We start from the raw sequence: 21,414 nt of genomic DNA on the forward strand, positions 1-21,414 counted from the left end.
GAGGAGAGGAGATTTGAGCCTTTGCAGACCATTTACATGCATAAAACCAATGAAGCACACTTTAGGAAAGGGCAAACCCAATAAAACTTAATAGAGCCCCTTCAAATTCAGAAAAAACGAAGGACAGAAAGGATGTCACCTTGTATGTGAGATGTGTGTTAATCATTGCTAAACCAGAACGCCATCACCAGCCAATCAACAATCACTTGTGTCCCTAAATCAGGTTGGAGTAATGGTGTTTTTCTGCAGCCAGTGAACAGTTCTCTTCAACCACAAAATTAATTCTCTGATTGCATAGATCTAAAATCACAACCACTGCGTCAAACTGGGCGACATGCACCTCTGTCTTCTCCAGAGGGTTCCGTCATGCTTCGGTGTGATAACTGAAAATGTCATACTTAGTTGAAAGCAAACCAAGGAGTCTACCCTGAGACTGAAAGGTAATAAATCTTAAGCCAAGTCAAAGCAGACTCACCGTATAATGCCCTGGTGGAACAGGCCCTTAAGCTGCAGTGTGTCCTCTGTCCGTGAGATGGAACTGTAAATTACATTAGCTACAGCAAACAAGGTTCAGACACTTATGAGCAGCATGAGCGTCTCCAGTTACAAAGGTCCATTGAGAGGCCTGAATCTTTAAGTGTTTCCAAGTTGAATTTATGTGATAAAAAAAAACAATGCACCACTGCTGAGAAAACGCTTTACAGTACAGAGTATGGCAACACTGTGAGTTTGATGTATGCTCTTTCAGCAGGTGGTGGAGTGGTATTTCTTTCCCTTTTAAAATTTTAAGAGACGGTATACTCCCCTTCTGATATGATGTGGTGCCAGATTTCATTCTTGATTTCTAAGCTGTATGGCTTGCCTTTAGGCTAAACTGTACTGCGCCTGAAACCATCAGTAATGGTGCTAATTGTTTCCCATTAATTCTGTTTTCTAAAGGAAATATGGCAGTTAAATTCGATGTGTCAGTCACCTTGATGGATAATGGGTGGTTTCTGCTCAGAATGGGCCGAGTTGGTATGAGGAATGAGGTCTTGCAGTTTGAATCTATAAAAGAAGTAATTACTAAGAAAGAAACATTGGCTGCTACACACAGGGATCTTATATAGGCAGCTGTGGTTCTCTTACAATCGTGCCCTGGGACTCATGTGGATATAGCCTTGCAGGATTGCAGTAGAATTAGTAATTTAAACGATAAGTTCCACACCTCTATCATACATTATTTCATAGCCTCTGCCATGAACCACAGCCCGGGTCTTCAAGTAGCAATCGAAGTTCTTTTGTGGGGGGCTTTCAGAGCAGTTTAATTAGCTGAGCAGAACTTTCACTGCAGGGAGAGAAAGGAGAGCTTCCTGTCAGCTCATTGTGAGAGAAGACTGTATCTTTGCATGAGATGACGCGCGCACCAGACAATTTCATGGCATGATTTATTTTCCCCACTTTCAAGAATGTCACAGTTGCAAAGGTCACCCTTTGAATGTGTCACCACATCATGCTAATACCACAAGTATGCCTCAAAAGCCGTGTAGAGTTACCTGAAATTGACAGTGTAAGAATGCTGCTCACATCATGATTGACTCAGGCAGGGAGGGAGAGAAATGGAGGGAGCGAATGATGGCACACAAGGCGAGGAGAGGACGGTAGATAACTGATAAGAAGGGGGGGGGGGGTGTTTGAGAGAGAGACAGAGAAAACCAAAGGGTAAAAAAAGAGAGTCATGGGTGGAAACGAAGAGGTGTAGGGGGGGTTACAAAGGTACACAGTATTCCTGGGTGAAACCATCATTACTATGAGCAATGGTAGCAGTCACCGGCCATTACCTTAGCCATCCACTGTCATAAGCAGAACATTTTTCCAGCCAGCCCCGCATGTCAGGGGATAGGGAAAGCAGGCTCCTGCATGCTGAATACGTCCTCTCTGCTTCCTCCCTCCCCTTGCTGGAGACCCAGCCTGCACCCGCTAGGTGGCTGCTTCATCATCAGAGGAAGGGACCTGTCGATAGCCTCTGGATGTGATCAATAGGATCTTTCGGAGCGTTCCCCTTCTCCTTGTCTTCTTCCTCCTTTTCAACCTTTTTATCTTCCTTCCCCAAAAAGGATCAGTGAAATATGATGACAAAACAGGCTCTGTTTCTCCGCGTAAATCTGTCTAATGATTTTCCACACTGAAAGGTGAAGTGCTGCAGATGACTCCCATTCAACACGAGGCTGTATAGAGAGTGTGACAGAGCGGCCAGGTATAGCGGGGTTTAGATTATAGTGGAGTGAGTTCTCAGGCTCTATATCAGAGAGGAGAGTGAGTGACGGCCCCTTCTGCTCGGCGAACGCTGTCATGATGTGGGCATTAAGACTCACTCATGGCAGGAAGGTTCACGGCGTCGCTGAATGAAAGCGTGTCACTGGAGTCAACTAGCAGGCCCGGCGGCTGTCATCCCAGCATGGTGACTTCCATTTCCCCCCCTTTGATTCTCACGCTCCGCATCATTAATTGAAATAGCTGCTTGTTGGTATAAGGCAGCCAAGTTTTGAAAGCACTACTAGGGGCCAAACACAATTTAGTTATAAACATAGATCATTTGGATCGGTATCTTTCAGTTATCAATACAGCGGCAGCAATGACTTTTTACAGTTATTGCTTCTTTTGATCATTTTGATAATTCAACCTTAATTTACAATATCCAAAATGGGGTTTTCTATTCAAATGATATTTTGAGGAGAGTCTTATTGCTGCCTGTTTTTAATGTTCGCCCAAATATGTTGCTAAGCAGTGGTGGAAAGTATTTAAGTACTCAAGTATTGTACTTAAGTCCTTTTTTGACATACTGTGTTCAACTTAATACTCTACCTCCACTACATTTAAGAGGAAAATATTGTACATTTTACTCCAGCACATTTATTTAGGATGAGCGGGAGAAGATGGATGGTATTGCAGTATTGTAGCTACTGAACAGTATTCCCAGTATCTAAATCATAACCATATTAATATAATACTGTAAAAAGATGCATTCTGTACTAAAAAAACACAAATGAAAGAAAATACATTAAGCAGATAATACTTCTGTACTTCTGAAATGGGTCATTGTGCAGGGTGTGTAAATTTAGTTATTTGATGTCAATACTTTTGTACTTTTACTTGAAGGTTTCCTGTTTTGCTCAAAATACCAAACAGATCATGCATTTTAGCATGTGCGCTATCCCTCTGTTTCAGCCCCGTTTTCGAAAGTGCTGATTCTGTGACTGTCGCTTTCATGCAAATGAGCTGAAGCTGGCCACGCCCCTTTGGAGCGTCATGATCTCTCTGTCTGAACAGAGAAGTTTCTAACGGAGAAACTCAGCTAAACGCTGCCGTGATTAAACGCCATATTATGTCCCCAACCACATCCAGCATTATTTCTGAAACACTTCTCAGTGTTTACCACGAGAACAGAGACATTAGATGTATTATATAAACAACAACACTAAGTCCCTCCTGCAGACATCCTGCACAGAGACACAGAGGTGCTGCGGAGGGGATTGATATTGGGCTGGACGTTGCCAGGAGTTGTAATGTGATGTAAAGCCAGCCCCCATTTCCGATATGACGTCATATCGGCAGCAAATCTGGATCAGCTCATTTGTACCCCCGTTTTTAGAGATGTGGGTAAGGAGGAAAAGACAGAGGGTTGTATTCTCTGACACTTTGTGAGTCTCCTTACACCCCGGGGACACATACTTATGTATAAAAGACAGCAAAAAGTGCATTTTGCATAACAGGGGACCTTTAAGTTTTGAAATCAGTACTTTGTAGTTGAAGTGGAGTAATTTAGGAGCCTAGTATTTGTTGTGAGGGTTCAGAAAATCAACGCACTGTCCGTTTATTTAAAGAAAACTGAGAAAATAGTAAACTCTAAACTCTTAAACAAAAGATTGGAAGCCATACGGCGTATTACGGGTAACTCGTCTCGGCATTATTTCGATTATTTCTTAAGTAAAGGATCTTCTTCAAACTCTAAGCTGTAAAGATGCTATTTAATGAAGCTGTGCAATATTTACACAGTATTAAGCATCTAGTATCAGACACCAGGTATTAAAATGCCGATTTAAGTAAGCAGGTGTGTAACTATTCATATTGACATTACATCCACATAGCCAAAAGGCATGTCTGAAAAAGAAATCACTCATTTCCTCAGCTGTGTTGGCCCACCACGACACACGGATTGGAAGTGTGACTTGAAATATTATTCAGAGCTAATCCAATATTCTATTTGTGTGGTTTGGAATTGAGTTTAAAATGTCAATACCACTTCAAACAGTGAGCCGCTAACTGAATTTATGCCTCAACTTGTGTTCTGTTAAACACAATTGGAAAAAAAATAGAAAATGCATTTGTATCACTTTATCTTCTCCTCCTTGAAATGAGCACATTATGGGAGGGAGTTGAGAGGAAACATTAATGCATTTTATCATAATGCAATAAAAATGTGAATTCTCATTTCCCAGTGTTCCGTCTAATACGTTTCTATAGGAATACAAGGATGCTTTGAGAAGCGCTTTGAAGAGGAAGCTGTGATATGCCTGACAGCTCGTTTGCAACATTTGGGAGCTCTGACGAAAAAAGGCTTGGTCACCTTTTGTCACCGGGCAAGTTCCTCAAGGAGACCTCCGGCTGTGCTCCAGGCTGTGCTTTGCTTTCATGTGATTAATGTAGCAACAGAAGTGGTGGTGCAAAAACATTGTTATGATTCTAATAAGAAGTAATATTACAATTTGGTCTTTTCACAACATTGCCTGCAGCAAAACTGGGCGACGATATTAAATCAACATTAATAATAAATAGAAACACAATCAGCATAGGGCACCTTTAAAAAACAAACAGAGTAAGAAAGTCACTAAAATATCCAAAGGAGCGTTTCCGTCACCCCAGGAGTTTAGCTTCATTGATAATGTATATGAAAAGGGCGATGGCCTAACGGCTTCATAAAACCCCTTATGGCAAAGGAAGAGACAGTGAACACACTTAAAGCAGTATTCCTCCCTCGATGTAACCAGGGAAAGGCCTGCATGCCTGTCTGAGCCGTGCCGGTCATGCTCCACACACTGTCAGAGCAAATGAAGTCAAACGGAGGCTTAATTACAGCGATAAGTTGTTGCCCTGTGGCTGAAAACATCTTATCGCTGAACAGCTGGGAAGTATTTTCTATTATGGATGCATAATTGGGTCCAGGATGACTGTCAAAGAGCACTTTTTTTTGTAAAAGTACAACAAGGCCTCCTGCTGTCCTCACAACCTAAGGGTGGGTGTGATTATACTGTGTTTGGCACTTTTACGATTCAGTGCGGCTTGTTACATCCATGTAAATATGCTTTTAATATTCAGTAACTACAGCTACTGTTGTGGTTTGACATTGTTTTATTGGATGGCCACACTGTACAGTTCTGCTTATGAAGTTTAATGTGCCTTAACACTGTTTGATCCCAGGCTGATTGTGCAGTGAAGCTTCCCTGCGCTGGAAGAAGCTGCCAGAACAAAATGCTAAGCAACCTCATAACAATTTGTTTTGCTCCTGACAAAAGATAGGGCATCCTTTATTTCCATGTTGCTCTGCGCAGCACAAAGTGTTTTTTTAGTGGAAGAAGCGTTGTACTTTTCTGAAAAATATTTCCCTCTTTTATAGGAAATACAAAACAACTGTCTCCTGCTGCCAGAAGAAATGTGCTTAGCTGAACTCTTGAAAGGCTTCTGAAGCACTGTGGCTTCGGACGGTAATTGTTGTAATTAGACTTACTGAGAGATCTCCAGTCCGGCAGCATCTGTCTTTTGGCAGAAGCATCAGAACTAACATGAAATGATGCAGAGGCAACTAGAAAATATGAAAACAGAGATACACTTTCAAAGAAAACTCTTGTGGCTCAGGGAAGAGTGGTTGTTCGATATCCTGTAAACATGTCGAAGTGTCCTCGTGTATGAACTCTAAATGAACCCCAGATTTCTCCCCGTATCCAACAGTGTGTGATGTGTGTCAATATGAGTCTCCCTGAGCAGTGGTGGAAAGTAACCACTAAGTATGTGTGTACATTTACTGTACTCGAGTATCAGTTTGAGGTACTTCTACTTTACTTGAGTTTTTCCATTTGCTGCCAATCTATTCTTTACTCCACTATATGTCACTAGTTGCTTTTCACATCAGTAACATGTAACCACAAGTTTGAATCACAACATAAACAAACTCTTATATTTATTGGTTAATGTACATTCTTTAAAAGAGAAATTCTTCGCTATACTCTCATACATTTTGTTGATAATACATCTGTACTTTTACTTTTGGATTTGGACTTTTGGATTATTTTAGACTGTGGTATTAATACTTTTACTTGAGGTACCGGAGTACTTCTTCCTTCACTGTCCCTGAGCAGGTGGCAGCTTTAGTGAATGGATGTAGGCTGACTTATGTAATGCGCTTTGAGGCGTTGCACACACTGAAAAAGAGCTATAGAAATACAGTCTATTTACAGTATCCTTACAAAACACAAACAAGGAACGTACATTGAGTGTTCAAAACCTCAGGTGATTCAGGTTACAATGCATGTGTTGCTCCTCTCCCCTCCGATTGTTTTCCGATGCTTGTCTTTATTTTCTCTCCGGTCTGCCTCTCCTCTGCTCCCCTTCTCTCTCTTAAACACACTTACAATCCTCACTTGTGCCAGATGTCAATAGCTATGAGCTCGGAGAATGGCCAGCTGAGCGGCTCCATCTTGTTATGATTGTCAGTATTGATTGACAGTGGAGATGTAGAACTCGGTGTACAGCGACGAGTCTGCTGTACGCGCGTCTGAGGTTGTTTTTCTTTACTCTGTGGACAAATTACGATAGAACATTCCCTTTCTGACTTCCTTTAACTATCCAAGTTTAGCCATTCCTTTTAACTGTGAGCCAATGTACATATCTTCCTGTGCTTTTGATTAGTTTAAATGGAGAACATACCGCAACACACACAAACACACACACACACAAAACCCGATATCCCAACCTATTATCCAACGGCTACGAGACAACGTTTTATCAGCTTACATCATCTTCTGGGAAAGCATCTGAGGAGGATGTTGATAAACAAAGTGAACTATATGTATTGATTGGATATACTGATTGGTAGGCAGACTGCAGTCTTGTTCCAACAGGTTTGAAAATGTTCTCATTTGTACCAGCGGGCCTCCAAACCTTCCTCACAACACCCTGGCTGTGTTTCTGTTGGGATCAGAATGCAAAGCTATTACACACTGGAGGGGTTGTCTCAATCACACCGAATGGCTATGAATTTTAAATGCAGGATTAGGGCCTACGGAGAAGCAGGCACACGGGAGAGACTCAGTCAGTTGAGTGCTAATTTGATTTAAAACATTTTCCCCCCTACAAACAGCTCTGGAAACACATTGTTCGCGGGGAAGATGTATTGCTCGGGCTTTAATCTTTCAGCTGCTCCCCAAAATCAAACCACGGCACAGACAAAATACTCTCTTAAAGAGGAAATGATTTGACCATGATAAACATCCTGCTTTCCATGTGAAGAAAAACACCAAACCGATTCAAGTCTTGGTCAGCCAGTATACCGGAATGACATCATTGCAGTGTAATGTGCAATCTCATTTATTACAGTGTTCATGAACTGAATTTCCTTTGAGTTTTTGTGTGTTTAGTCAGGTCCTCATAGCTCAAATGAATTCTTGTTTCTGTCTTGGGAAATGCTCTGCTGTACAACCAATGCTGATTACCTTCATCTTCCTACTGTTTTTACAGGTGGAGACATGGATGACTCAACCCCGTATGAACCTGTACCACCAAGCCGACACCATGACGCATTTCGCTTGGCCTCCATCTCTTCAGGTACGTCAGGTTTGATCTTGAACTACAGTAAATACATTGTGGTCTATTGTACGATACGACAATACATTAATGATCAGATCAAGTCTGAAATTTGACTTGCGTCACAGCAGCTCCATTTGTAGCATAAACATGGACAAATATCAAGACACGATACATGAAAAAACATTTAACATCACAATCACAGAGAGAAACATGCTCAATGACCCTTTAGCGTGCATTTGATCTGTATTTACTGTAAGGATTGACTGCTGCATCGAGGGACCCTGTATCTCCGATTAGATGGTAGCAGCTCATATTCGCTGTTCAGAACATGGTTTGGAACAGAGATGATGTTGCTGGACAGCCTCACTAGGTTGTTATACGATTGGAGACTTCTAGAGAGGGTGAAATAAAGGTTACGCTGGGATGAATAAGGAAGAAGTGATCTAAATAGCCTGGGTAGATCATTCCTCACCAGCCTTTGAAGGGATCGGGTGCTTATCGTTTGATCTCTCTTGACATTCGACGGATGTTATGGGCCTGTGGGGTAAACCATATACCCGCAGTATATTACCCGCACATTTTTCCCAGCTATTGACTCTGCTTTCAGTTTGATTTCCTATTTGGATTACTAATTAAACAGCCCAGTGCTCAGCAGGGGAGCTATAGCCTGCGATTTAATTTACTGGTTATTACCGTCATGGTATAACTAATCAATGTGGATCCTATTATGAGACACAGCTACAATGGTTAATGCAGTGCATAAAAGCAAGTTATACAATAGGTGTGATTGGACACAGGGAGGATGACGGTCCATTGCCAGAGCTACAGGCGTAGTCACTTGAAAAGTCTAGTTTTTTTTTCATCTAGTTCTGAGACAAATTTCTGGAGGATGTTCACTTCTATTTTTTTCATTTTGGCCAAAAGCAATTTACAAACAGAGGCAGCACATTTTCCTTTTCATTTGGCTGATGTATCTTGCTTTGTTTCATATCTGGAAGGTACAAGAAAGACACGCTTTTGATATAATCCCCTTAGCTTGGAATCAGCAGTGAATCACTTTTTGAAAATGTGCTTGTTTGATATGTTAAAAGAAGGAGAAGAGTAGAAGATCAAATATGAAAAGGTCAGGCTTTGACTGCTTTGGAGTTTTGAGAAAGGATGGCACGCTGTCCTCCCTGATTTAAAAACGTGTTTATCAAGAAAACATTCAATAAGCTCATTCACCGCCAAGGTTGCACAGCTCTTAAAGAAATGTTATTTTAATGATAGGAAATGTTTAGATGTTGCATCTACACAAAAAAACAAGCATGCTGATTAAATAAATGGTTTTTTTTTTATGGCTTTGGGCAAAGAGAAACTTTCAAATGAGTAAGACTCTTGATTACTAAGTTAAGGCCATTTAAATGTATCAATGTAATATTGCAGAAAATACATTTGAGTTCAAACCTGAGATTTAAAAGGTCTTTATTATCAGTTGTGCATGTAAATGGTCTGCAAAGGTTAAAATCCCTGTGTTGCCTCCAGAGGGAGTTTTCTCTCCCAAACACTCCCCTCCCCTGCCTGAAACGCCTCCATTGGTCTCCTTTGTTTACTTCTGTTACATAGTGACATCACTATGTAACACCCGCGCTCTTCTTGGCTAGTGCTCCAACAGATGATTTGTGATAGGATAAGAGGCAGGACATCTGTAAGTGGTTGACCGATCACAACAGAGCAGGTGAGCTAACCAATCAGAGCAGACTGGACTTTTCCAGGGTAGAGACATGTCAGAGTAGAGGCAGAAAATACAAATATGAACCTGAAAAGGAGCATGATATGTCCTCTGAAATAAAGCTGCAGTTGCAGGATACGTTCCTGAATTATAGCCATAACTATGTCAAGAACATCTTACATTTTAAATCTTCCAGTTGCAATATCAAAACATTTCAAAAGAAATGTTCATTGTTAATAATGTTAATAATTAAGTGGATAAAGGATCGTCAGGCATTGATTGTTCTTAAAATGAGCATTTATAAAATGTTGGATTATCTGTGTGAGCAGAAACATTTCATTGACTTGTGTTTAGGTTTTTTTTTTTAAAGCTCTCCTCACAAACAGTCCAGTGAGATAATATCAAAGTACAGACACTCATCCTCAGCCCAGCAGTGTAGGAGGGCGATGGTGAAAGGATCGCAGTACAGGGTAGCTACAGGGGCGCAGCTTGCCAATAGGCAAGGCAGGCAACTGTTTGGGGCCCCAGACCAGTAGGGGGTCCCCGAGGGCCGACAGAACTTTAAACGACAGAAGTGTCAATGCGCAAAGTTTTTTTTTTCTTTTTTGATTGACGCAAAGTTCAGAACAACAAATGATACAAAAATACAATCAAAGACATCATATAATGCACAACTTTGCAATGACAGTAGGAGACATCCCTAAGGGGGCCCCACCTGATCGGTCGGAGTGACACTATCAGGTAGGCTCTCACTGTAATAGAGTGACACATTAGAGGTTCATCCCAATGATCCTCCTCAGTGAATTTTTGCCTGGGGCCCCAACAGACTCTAGAATCGCCACTGGGTAGCTAAACATATTAAGATACAACAGGGGACTCATTAATTTCTTCCGTTTCCTCCAATCATTCCTAGGTGAAATATTGGATTTTCTCTGTGAAATCTGTTTAACCACAAGCTTTCCTCATTATTTATCATTTCTAAGGATAGTGTAATTGATCTTGGCACTGGGAGAAAACCACAGGCAAACTGATAAGTAATTACACACTTGTTTTAAGAAAATAATTCTTAAGTTCGATCACTTAAGGTTTCAAGGTTTCAAGGTTTTATTTGTCATATGCACAGCAGATACAGCGTATATGTTGGCAATGAAAATCTTATGTCGCGTGCTCCTCCAACAACTCAACATACATGGTGCAAAAGATAAATAAAATAGTGAAAAAGAGAGAAGAATATTTACAATATCAACAATACAGATTTGAGGATGTGAAATATATACATATGTGGAATACATTGAAAGTATTTAAATACTTTACACTGTTGAATGAGGAGGTATGGACAGATGCATATATTATGTATAACAGATGTATATGGCAGATATGTATAATATATAGATATGTGTACTATAAACAGATATGTATGGCAGATGTGTATAATATATATATATATATGTATGTGTGTACTATAAACAGATGTGAGTAGACATTCACACAGCTCAGGAGTTCAGTAGTCTTATAGCCTGTGGTATAAAACTGTCTCTGAGTCTGGTGGTCTTGGTCCGGATGCTGCGGTACCGTCTGCCAGACGGCAGCAGACAGAACAGATTGTTGCTGGGGTGATGGGGGTCCTTTAATATCCTACCGGCCTTCTTCCTACACCGCTGGGTGTAGAGGTCCTCCATGGATGGCAACTCCGTCCTGGTGATGTGCTGAGCAGTTTTCACCACCCTCTGTAGAGTCTTACGGTTGAGGGCGGTGCAACTGCCATACCAGGCGGTGATGCAGCCAGTCAGGATACTCTCGATGGTGCACCTGTAGAAGTTGCAGAGTATCCTGGAGTCCATGTTGAACTTCCGCAGCCTGCGGAGGAAGAAGAGCCGCTGTCGAGCCGTCTTGGATATGACCCTGGTGTGATGTGTCCATGTCAGGTCCTCACTGATGTTAACCCCGAGGAACCTGAAGCTGCTGACTCTCTCCACAGGAGTCCCGTCGATGGTGATGGGTGTGTGTGCTTCTCTCTGCCTCTTCCTGTAGTCTACAATCAGCTCCTTTGTTTTGCTGACGTTGAGATGGAGGTTGTTGTCCTGGCACCAAGATGTCAGGGCTCTGACCTCCTCTCTGTACGCCGTCTCGTCGCCGTCTGTGATCAGGCCGATGACGGTCGTGTCGTCAGCAAACTTGATGATGGTGTTGGAGCTGTGTGTGGCCACGCAGTCGTGCGTGAACAGGGAGTAGAGGAGAGGGCTGAGCACACAACCCTGAGGGGCTCCGGTGTTGAGGGTCAAGGTGGAGGATGTGATGTTCCCCATCCGCACTGCCTGGGATCTGCCCGTCAGGAAGCTCATGATCCAGTCACAGAGGGCGCTGTTGAGCCCAAGGTCCCTGAGCTTAATGATGAGCTTGGAGGGCACAATGGTGTTGAATGCTGAACTGTAGTCAATGAACAGCATTCTCACATAAGTGTTCCTCTGGTCCAGGTGGGAGAGGGCAGTGTGGAGGGTGAGGGAGATGGCATCATCCGTGGACCTGTTTGCTCTGTAGGCAAACTGCAGGGGGTCCAGTGAGTCAGGGAGGGAGGAGGTGATAAAAGTTTTGACTAACCGCTCAAAGCACTTCATGATGATGGAGGTGAGTGCAACTGGGCGGTAGTCATTGAGGCAGATGGGTTTTGTCTTTTTGGGGACAGGGACAATGATGGACTCTTTAAAGCATGTGGGGACTACAGACTGGAGCAGTGACCTATTGAAAATGTCTGTGAACACATCTGCCAGCTGAACTGCACACACCTTGAGAGCACGGCCAGGGATACCATCAGGTCCTGGAGCCCTGTGTGTGTTGATTCTTTTCAGAGATCTACACACATCTGCACTGGTTAAAACCAGTGAGCAGGGATCCTGGGCCTTTGGTGCCTCCACAGCCGGGGGCTTCTCAAAGCGTGCATAAAATGTGTTCAGTTCATCTGGGAGAGATGCAGGCACTTCCTCAGCACCACTCGTTGTCCTTTTGTAGTCTGTTATTGTTTTGTAACCGCACCAAAGTGTTTAATCACGTCCATAACTGTTTAACTGCAATGTCACTCGGGGAATATTGGATATCTGGCTGGATGATGAGGACAGGGGAATGTATACTCTCAAGGAGGAAAGGTAGGAAATTGAAAAATAATCTCTGCCACTTTAAAAGTTTTTGTCTGGGAGCAAGATAAGGGACAGAAGTTGTGATAGAGAGGGAGAAGAACTGCATGCACCGTCATTCTGAAGTTGAAATTAAACAGAACATATGGAGACTCAGTTTCTGCATTGCCCCAAGTGATACCTGCAAAACTAAAAACCCCTTCTTATAGACTGTGTAGTCTGAGACTCTGCATATCTTCACACTGAAAATATGCATTCACTGTACACACAGACAAGAAGACAATGAGCATATATAACCCTGTATGATATGTCCCTGAATTTGTGTATCAATTGCTCAGCCTCTTTTTCCCTTCATTCGTGAAATCGTACGAAGAATCTGTATAGTCTGTATAGTACAACAGTCTACTTGTCCTTGTTAGTGAAAATGCACGTGTTTGGGAAGCAGTGAACATACGACTGGATAAATGAGACTTCAAATATTCTCAACAAGTTTTGTGATATTTTGTAAATGGAAGATTTCATATAGTTTTGCTCTTGGCAAACACTCATCTAAAATGTGCTCTGTGTTTGGATATTGGTAGCAAGATAACCAGGCCTGCATAATCATTTGGGAGATAAGGAATACAGTGGTGCATTAATGATGTGTTTGTTTTGGCTGACCTGGAAGTTAGGAGAGAATAAGATTGCTGGCAAACAAAGCTTTACACTTACACATTTTGTTTAGCAAGAAAATGTCCACATATTTTCCAAGCATAATGTAAAACAGCATGGCTATAAACACACTACATCATGGTAGCATGGCTGCGCGTCGCCACCACTAAGCTAACGGTGGCTAATGCTCAGCATGATGATGTTTAGTTGTCGAATTTAGACACTTGTTAGCAGTTCTTATGACACATGTAAGCTTCAGGCCTTCCCCAGTGGGTTATTGTATGTTGGATAAGACTGTGAAAATCCTTTAAGCTTGTGTTTACCATAGATCTTATTTCAGGCGTCTTACCGAAAACACGTTTAAAAAACCATTAGCTGTCGGAAGAGGGAACTGGGTTATAAAATGCAAAGTCATTTCCGGTTTTAAGGACTCGTTCTGCACCACTCTAGCTGAGGGTGGTTTCGTTAGAGAGGAGGCGATTAATCCTGCTCCTTCTGTCCTGGCTTCACTGGCACTGTGCACCTGCATCAGCAGTGTTTCATCACCTCAGCGTTCCCACAGTGTCCTCCTCCAACATCAGCCGGCTTTTTACCACTGGCCTCTCTGCTGGGATGGCAGCCAGGCGCAGTGTTCTGTGTCGTGGAAAGCCTCTCACCACTAAAGGGTGGGGGGGATAGTAAATGTACATTGTGTTGTGATAAGGTAGACTGCGTTTAGTGACACAAAAGAAGCACCGTCTCGCTGTCATTGTGTTGCAATCACTGACAAGCTGTTAGAAGTAGCTGGGTGTACAAGCAAGCAAGGTTACCAGCAGTGGTGGAAGAGCTATTCAGATCCTTAAAAGTACTAATACCACCCTGTAGTAAGTAAGACCTGCATTGGAAATCTTACATAACTAAAGTAAGTACAAATTATTAGCAAAATGTAGTTAAAGTAACATTTATAAAAGGACCCAATGCAGAAAAATAATCAAAAAACAAAACAAATACCTCAAAGGTCTTTCAAATCAATTAGAAAACTACCTTAAATGTTTAGATACGTCAATTTATTTTCTCTCAATCTCTCAAAAAGCTGTAAAACTGTTTTCAAGTTGGATTTATAACAAAATATCATTTATAATATTACAAAACATGTACTTTTTCATCAGTTTCTTATGCAAAAATGTGAATTTGTAAAGTAACTAAAGTCCTCAGATTAAGGTAGTGAAGTTAAATGTAAAATATATTTGTAGTGGAATAGAAGTATGAAGTTGCAGTACAGTAAATGACCAATTAAAATACTTGAGTGGTATACATAGTACAACTGGTTACTTGGTTGATTATCTTATATGAAATTAGATTTGAATATATAAGAAATACTTAATTGATCCCAAAATGTTTGCGTTACAACAGCATGTAAGAAAGGCCTTGCAGAAGAATTAAATATAATATAGACATAAACATATTAATCATGGAACACAATATATTTAAAAAGTATCTAATGGGCACACAACACAAACAACAGACCTAAAGGAACAGGATAAACACAGGAATATAAACAAGACATATACATTATAAAGTATGCAATAACAGTCTTGGTCTAAATAAAAGACAAACTATGAAGCTGGGAGTTTATTGCTTCCCAGAGGTTTGCATGAACAATGCTTCCTGCTTTGTTTCCCGGGCAGCACAGGAAATGTTGTAATCCAAAGAGAGAACGCCTACCAGGGCAACAGGTCCTTGTGGCGTGGCTATCTGCAGGATGATACTTGCTCCCAATCCTAACTACGAAGCGTTTTCAGCCACCTGTCCTCAGGTGTGATGCTGCGCACCTGCCCACCTCTCTACATCCTGCTGAAGGAGTCTGGTTATTGCCGTGTGTTGCTCATTCCGGTGACCCGTGACTCTGAGTCGCTATGTCATGCTGTCAGTGTCAGGGCAGAGGGCATGGATGTCTGATAGATGATGGAGATGATAGATGGAAGGAGAGTAGAGGTTACAGGGAGGCAAACATGTCAATAAGACAATAATGAAAACTGGCTGGAAGTGGAAGTGAACGCTCTGTACCAGAAAGTGAGACAACAGTCAATACATCCAGTGCAGTATGTTCAGCTCGTAACACTAGGCCTGTATCTGAAATATGATGATGGTCCCGTGTTGTAAAGCGTTTTGTAAAAACTAAAAGCTTCAGATATCACATTCTGATTCCAGCCTGAAAGCAGAAAGATGTACGGTCCCTATAAACATATCTGATACATACGTGAGACGAAACACAGAGGAGGAAAGAGAACATCAAATCAAATTACATTTTATTTTTATAGCCCAGCGTCAAAACACATTAGTCTCAGGGGGCTTAGCAGATCAACAGACATGCATGACAATATAAAAAGGATATAACACAATTACAGGATAGAATGTAAATTACAAATAAGATAAGAGTAAATGAAATGAAATAAAAAGCGATAAACACACAATGAAATATAACACCATGAGGAGGACGTTTTAAGGAAGCCTGAAACTCACTTTAGGTTTTAAATGTAAGCTCTTTAGTCTTACATATTGGGACGCTGTCTTCCACCCTAAAATAAACTGGAAGCTGGTTCCATACGATATTACTTTAATGGTCGAATCAAGTTGGAGCTCCATTTGAACCATCAACAATGACAGATATTAAAACACAATACAGACACATGCTAAAGACCCTATAGCGTGCATTTGACCTGGGATTAAGCTCTGTTAGAATTGACTGGTGCACAAAGGAGGGCTTGGGTCTGGACTTTATTAAACCGAGGGACCCTGTACTGTAGCTCCGATTTAATGGCAACAATTCATATTCGCTGTTCAGAACACGGTTTGGGTCAGAGATGATGTTCAAAAGAGGTTCAAAAGAATGAGAGGTCAGTCGCTGAAAACTCTGGGTCCTTTTCTTGTTTGCAAACCACTTTATCATCAGCATTTTGAGCTATCTTACAAAAACAACCAGTGAGTATTTCCTCTGGTCGGGAGAAACACGTACGACTGTTACCTGAAAATTGGCAAAAGAATCTACGCATTTAGGCCACTTTACAAAGTAATGGAGCGAGAAAGAGTGAAATTAAACTTGATCTGCAGTTCCATCGTGATGAAAATATTGACCTGTATTAAAAGATGCATGTAAAATGCACTTTTCAGATGCTCTCTAATGACCTGCAGACAAGCAGTCATAGCTTGTAAGCATTGTTTGAGCGTCTCAATACAACATTTAGTTTCCCTCACTGCAGCCAGAGTTGCTCTTTCAACGATTTCATAACTTATAGATATTGTTTTCTATTATGTAAGCAGCTGCTCAAATTCACAGCATCGCGATCAATTCAGCCAATCCTTTATCGCAGGTATGATGCAGAAATCTTGTGAAAGGAAATAAACAAACAATTATTAAGCCTGCTTCTACCTTCATGTGAATCAATTCATCGATCACATTTATTTATGAAGCACATTTTAAAATGACGATGACCAAAGTGCTGAGCAGAGCAGGTAGCCAACGCAACCTTTCATGGAATAAATAAATAAAAGAAACACTGACGTAGAGATGGACACACACACATACCTATGCACAAATAAACAAATACATAGGCACTATCAGCCAGGTAAGGAGTCAAATGCTAGAGAATAAAAGTATGTTTTCACCTAATTTATTATTATAAGTTGTGGGGAAACTATAACCAGTTCAGTAGGTGTATTCTCTTTTATAATATCTGCAAAAAACCTGAAAAGGATACTTGTGTACAGATCAAGGCTGTCCTTCTCAAAGAAACACCCCATGATGACGTCCTTGTGTCCCCCGAGGGAGTAGTAGATCAGGTTGGCCCAGCGCTCTGCCCCGAACACCCACGTGGACATGTCTTTGCTGCCCACCACAAAACACTTGGAGTCGTCCGTCCAGTCGATGCATGTGGTCTCATCGTAGGACCGTAGTAACTCTTGTCCAACACAAAGGCATTGAACTCACGCTGCTTTCCAGGAGCATGGTAGTCTGAGGAAGAAGAGAGAGACTGATGACCTCCGGCTAAAACTACCATCTTGATTTGTATTTTTACATTATCATAGCACCAGATGCAGTAGAGGGGACTTATTGCAGAAGTCTGTCTGTATTTAGTTGTTTTACAGAACAGGAGAAAACCATTTACCAAGACAAACTAAAATAAAACACCAGTTTATCAAAGTAATTGGCACAAAGATTAAGAGCAATGCTGAGAACATATTGCAGAAAATCGCAACTACTTCCCACCCTAGTACATCAGTCAATTGAGTGGGATGATCTGATTGGTAGGGGGATGATGTTCCACAGTCTTGGGGCTTCAGTAGGAAAGGCACGGTCGCCCCTTGAGTTTACATTTGGAGTTTGGGACAACCAGGAACCCCAGGTTAGCCGACCTGAAGGGCCTAGAGCTAGAATATGGGGTTGGAGGTCTGCAAGATAGGATGGCTCCTGCCCATTTAGGGCTTTGTACACAAAGTGTCTTCATATGTTTATACCAACACCAACACTTCCTTAAGAAAACAGCCTTAACCAAAACTCCTCTTTCCATTACATCTTTGAGGGACACTTACTGTGTATATTTTGTCATGAGTGGAAAACTGAGATTTACTCACATTCAGCCTTACAGAAAAGAAATACACATGCTTGTAACTTGAAAAAAACGTTTTTGCTGAAGACTATTTCCCAGAGGAAATCCACTGGTGATCACTTCCCAACCACAAACCCCTTTAGTTGCCGAAATGATCAGGCACAATGAGTAATAATAATGCTTTTTTTCCCTATTCTAATAAAATATGACTCAACCAATGGGAATCTAACAGAATCAAACAAATTGGCACATTTGTCTTGTTTATTGTCCCTCACCTGCCAATGACAGACACCTCCTGTTCCTAGCTCAGGAAATGAATCACATTTAGAGCCTGATTCAGTCCTAATGGTTCCTTTTTATGCTTGCCGATTTTTTTTTTAATAAAGACTAGGGATTCAACTGAAAAAAAGAGCACAAGGTGATGTCTCTGAACAGCTTGTTCTATTGGACTAACAGTCGAAAAGTCAAATGCATTCAGCTTGCTATGATGGAAAATAATAAAGCATCAAATCTTAACATTTAAAAAGCTGTATTATTTCCCGTTTTCTCCTTGCTTGCAGAGCCCCACAAGAGAGCCCTGTCCATGTTTAAAGAGCTATATAACCATTGTTTTCTCCTTTTCACGGCATGAGATGCAGTGCGAATCAATAGCTCTCTGCTCGAATCAATAAGACATCATGTATGAAGGATGCGGGGGAGAAACGTTCCTACACAATGCACCAGGATCCTCATCTAAGCCCACATGAATTCCATATAACGTGCGGCATACAAAGATATCATTAACTGTAATTGTTAATATGCTCCGTGTGAAATGTATTCTGTTCTCTTGACCCAGCCCTGAGCTAATTAACTTATTTGGAGCAGAGGGCAGCTTGGAATCCTGCATTCATAAGGTCCCTCCAGGAATTAAGTTTAACATCCCTTAGTTAGACCTTCTAACTCTCAGCACTAAGCCTCTCACCTCTCAGCCCAGCGTGCCCACCATCCAATTAAATCCAGAAAGCTGTTTCTACAGCCGGGGGAAAAAAAGGGACGTGTGCAACAGCCGTGCTTAGCATGCTAGACATGTAACACATTGTTCTCATAACAATTACTATTACTTAAGCCAACATTAAGATCTTTCTAGTTTGCATGCGTACAGTCGTGTTTTTTTTGTTGTTCTACTTGTGCAAGATTTGTTTTTTGAATTATTTGTGTGTGATTATATGACTCTGTTTATGTGCTTCGTTATTCTGTGTGAATTTTATAATGAGTTTACCCTAACTAAAGCCCTATATTGTCTCTCGTGGATCAGTAATGAGTTGTTGTTCGAAGCTCACTTATCCTTTGTTATAGTCAGCGTTTTCTCAAACATGTTTGCACTAAACAAGACTTAATAATCCAGGGAACACGTTTGTTGTTACAGTTTGTGTGCATTTTAAGTTATTCCCTTCTTGCACGGCCGTAATTAACAAGGAAGCAGTTGTTGGTTTTGTGTAGGTTCACCAAACAAACCCAACTCGTTCGCTTATTTCAACTCGCAAATTAAGACTGCAGATTCTCAAGCTTTGAATTCCGCCAGAGGCAGCCCAAACTTAAAGGCAGGCGCTCGTAAAAAGCTCAAATGATCAAAGTGTGTTTACAATGATTTAAAATTCCTTTGGACAACGCTCTCCCACCTCTCCCATTTAAATCCCAAACAAATATGTAGTTTCCTCTCATCATTTCTCATCCCTGCTTATTCCCTCTCATGTACACGCCTGTTGATTTTGCACCAATAATTTCACGCATAGAGGTGAAAACTCACTTGATCCCCGAGAACAGAAGACTTCATGAACCCCGCCAGTCTTCCTCTGATGACGTCTATATGTCTTACTTGCTCAGTAAGGCTTAAGGGTGTGTGTGTGCGTGTGGGGTGGGGTGGGGGGTGGGGGGAAACCCCACGGCGACACAGAGTATAGAGCTAATCACTGATGAACCCTTTGACACAGAAATGCTTGACATGCTCCTCGGGGTCCGGACTAAAGACTTCCCTAACAAGCTCTTGCACGCTCACCCAGGGCCGTATTAAATCCAAACTTTGGCACCTTTCCTAATTACTGAGAACATACCCTGAGCCAAGTGCCGCTTCCTAACCTGGGCTGAACTCCCCTCTGCAGTGCAGCGTCCCCTGAGTATGGGATGATATATGAAATGCAGAATTCAAATTAGGCTGACAGAGAGCAATTACCACGGTAAAAAAGATCCCTTACTCTTTGGGGACAAACGCATCAAAATCCAGATACAGTGTACGTGAACTTTGTATCCACTTCCTCTCATTCCTACGTGTTCCGTCCACCGCCCTCACTTCTCTCTTGTTATCCCCCTTTTTTCCTGTTTTCTCACTGGAACACAGGTCTTATGTAATTTTCAGTTTCTCTCCATCTGTCTCCCTATAGGTGTCTCTTATCTCACATTTTACCTCGCAGCTTCTTTCTGTTCAATCTTTTCCCTTGCTCTCCCCCTGTGTGTGTGTGTGTGTGTGTGTGTGTGTGTGTGTGTGTGTGTGTGTGTGTGTGTGTGTGTGTGTGTGTGTGTGTGTGTGTGTGTGTGTGTGTGTGTGTGTGTGTGTGTGTGTGTGTGTGTGGAAAGAATAGATGGTTATATCCACTGCATTGCCATCAGTGGGCTCTAATTTATGATACCCGTAGAATAGAGAGCCCTATTAAAAGCCTATTTACAGTCGAACGGCAGGATCTGCGAACGCATTGATGATGCTTTTACTGTTGTTGACATCGACTTAACAGTTATGAGATTGCATTTTCATGAGCCAGTTGTGAATAAACAAAATAGGAAACTCTTTCTTTTGTGAATTCCTGTGTTGTATTCCCCAAATTAATGTCACATTGTCCTTCGTACACTCGGTAAACATCCCCGCAAACATTCATATTCTGCGGCCAACCAACAGGTGCCAGGATGAAATAGGAAAAATATTATTTATGACTTTTCCTGCACTTAATCACCTCGATGTGTTGTGTTCATTACATCCATTGATCAATCAACGCAGCCTCTCTATCTGTTCATCCATTCAGTCAATGCCTCTCGTGCTCATTAATGTATAATACTCCAGCCAGCAAGGTGAGGTGATAGATATATGTAAAGTATTGTGATGCCGTGAGCTGTTGATTACACTGCCAATAGGCCGGGTTAATTATTCTGTGCAAGAGTCACACATCTCCGCTGAATTACGCTGGATTAATTGAAAGCTCTCCAGCATGTCTGTGTAAGTGGCTGTCCAATCTGTTAGTCCGTGTCCTTTCATGTCATCTCTCTATCGCTCATCATCAGCCGCTGCAATCAACTGCTCTCCTCTTCCCTCCTCTTCTCTCCTCTTCCCTCTTAAAGCTTTTTCCATTTGTCGAATCATTAGCTTATCAACCCCTTCCTTCTCACATTATGGCCGAATATGTTTGCTGAAAACCTTTATTGTAATGCACTTGGAAAATCAATTATGACTCTGTAACACAATACTGCACATTTC

General features: G+C 41.6%; 1 protein-coding gene across 2 annotated transcripts in view; it reads left to right on the top strand.

Moving 5' to 3' along the window:
- Positions 1–21,414, top strand: part of LOC134873522 (GDNF family receptor alpha-2-like) — a 56,358-nt gene that overhangs the window by 8,018 nt on the left and 26,926 nt on the right. For both annotated transcript variants that reach the window (XM_063897188.1, XM_063897189.1), the window contains one exon: positions 7,771–7,857. In XM_063897188.1, the coding sequence (XP_063753258.1) occupies positions 7,771–7,857 (87 nt within the window). The remainder of the gene's footprint in view (positions 1–7,770; positions 7,858–21,414) is intronic.

The sequence above is a fragment of the Eleginops maclovinus genome, chromosome 12 (assembly GCF_036324505.1).
Source record: "Eleginops maclovinus isolate JMC-PN-2008 ecotype Puerto Natales chromosome 12, JC_Emac_rtc_rv5, whole genome shotgun sequence".
Classification (NCBI taxonomy): domain Eukaryota; kingdom Metazoa; phylum Chordata; class Actinopteri; order Perciformes; family Eleginopidae; genus Eleginops; species Eleginops maclovinus.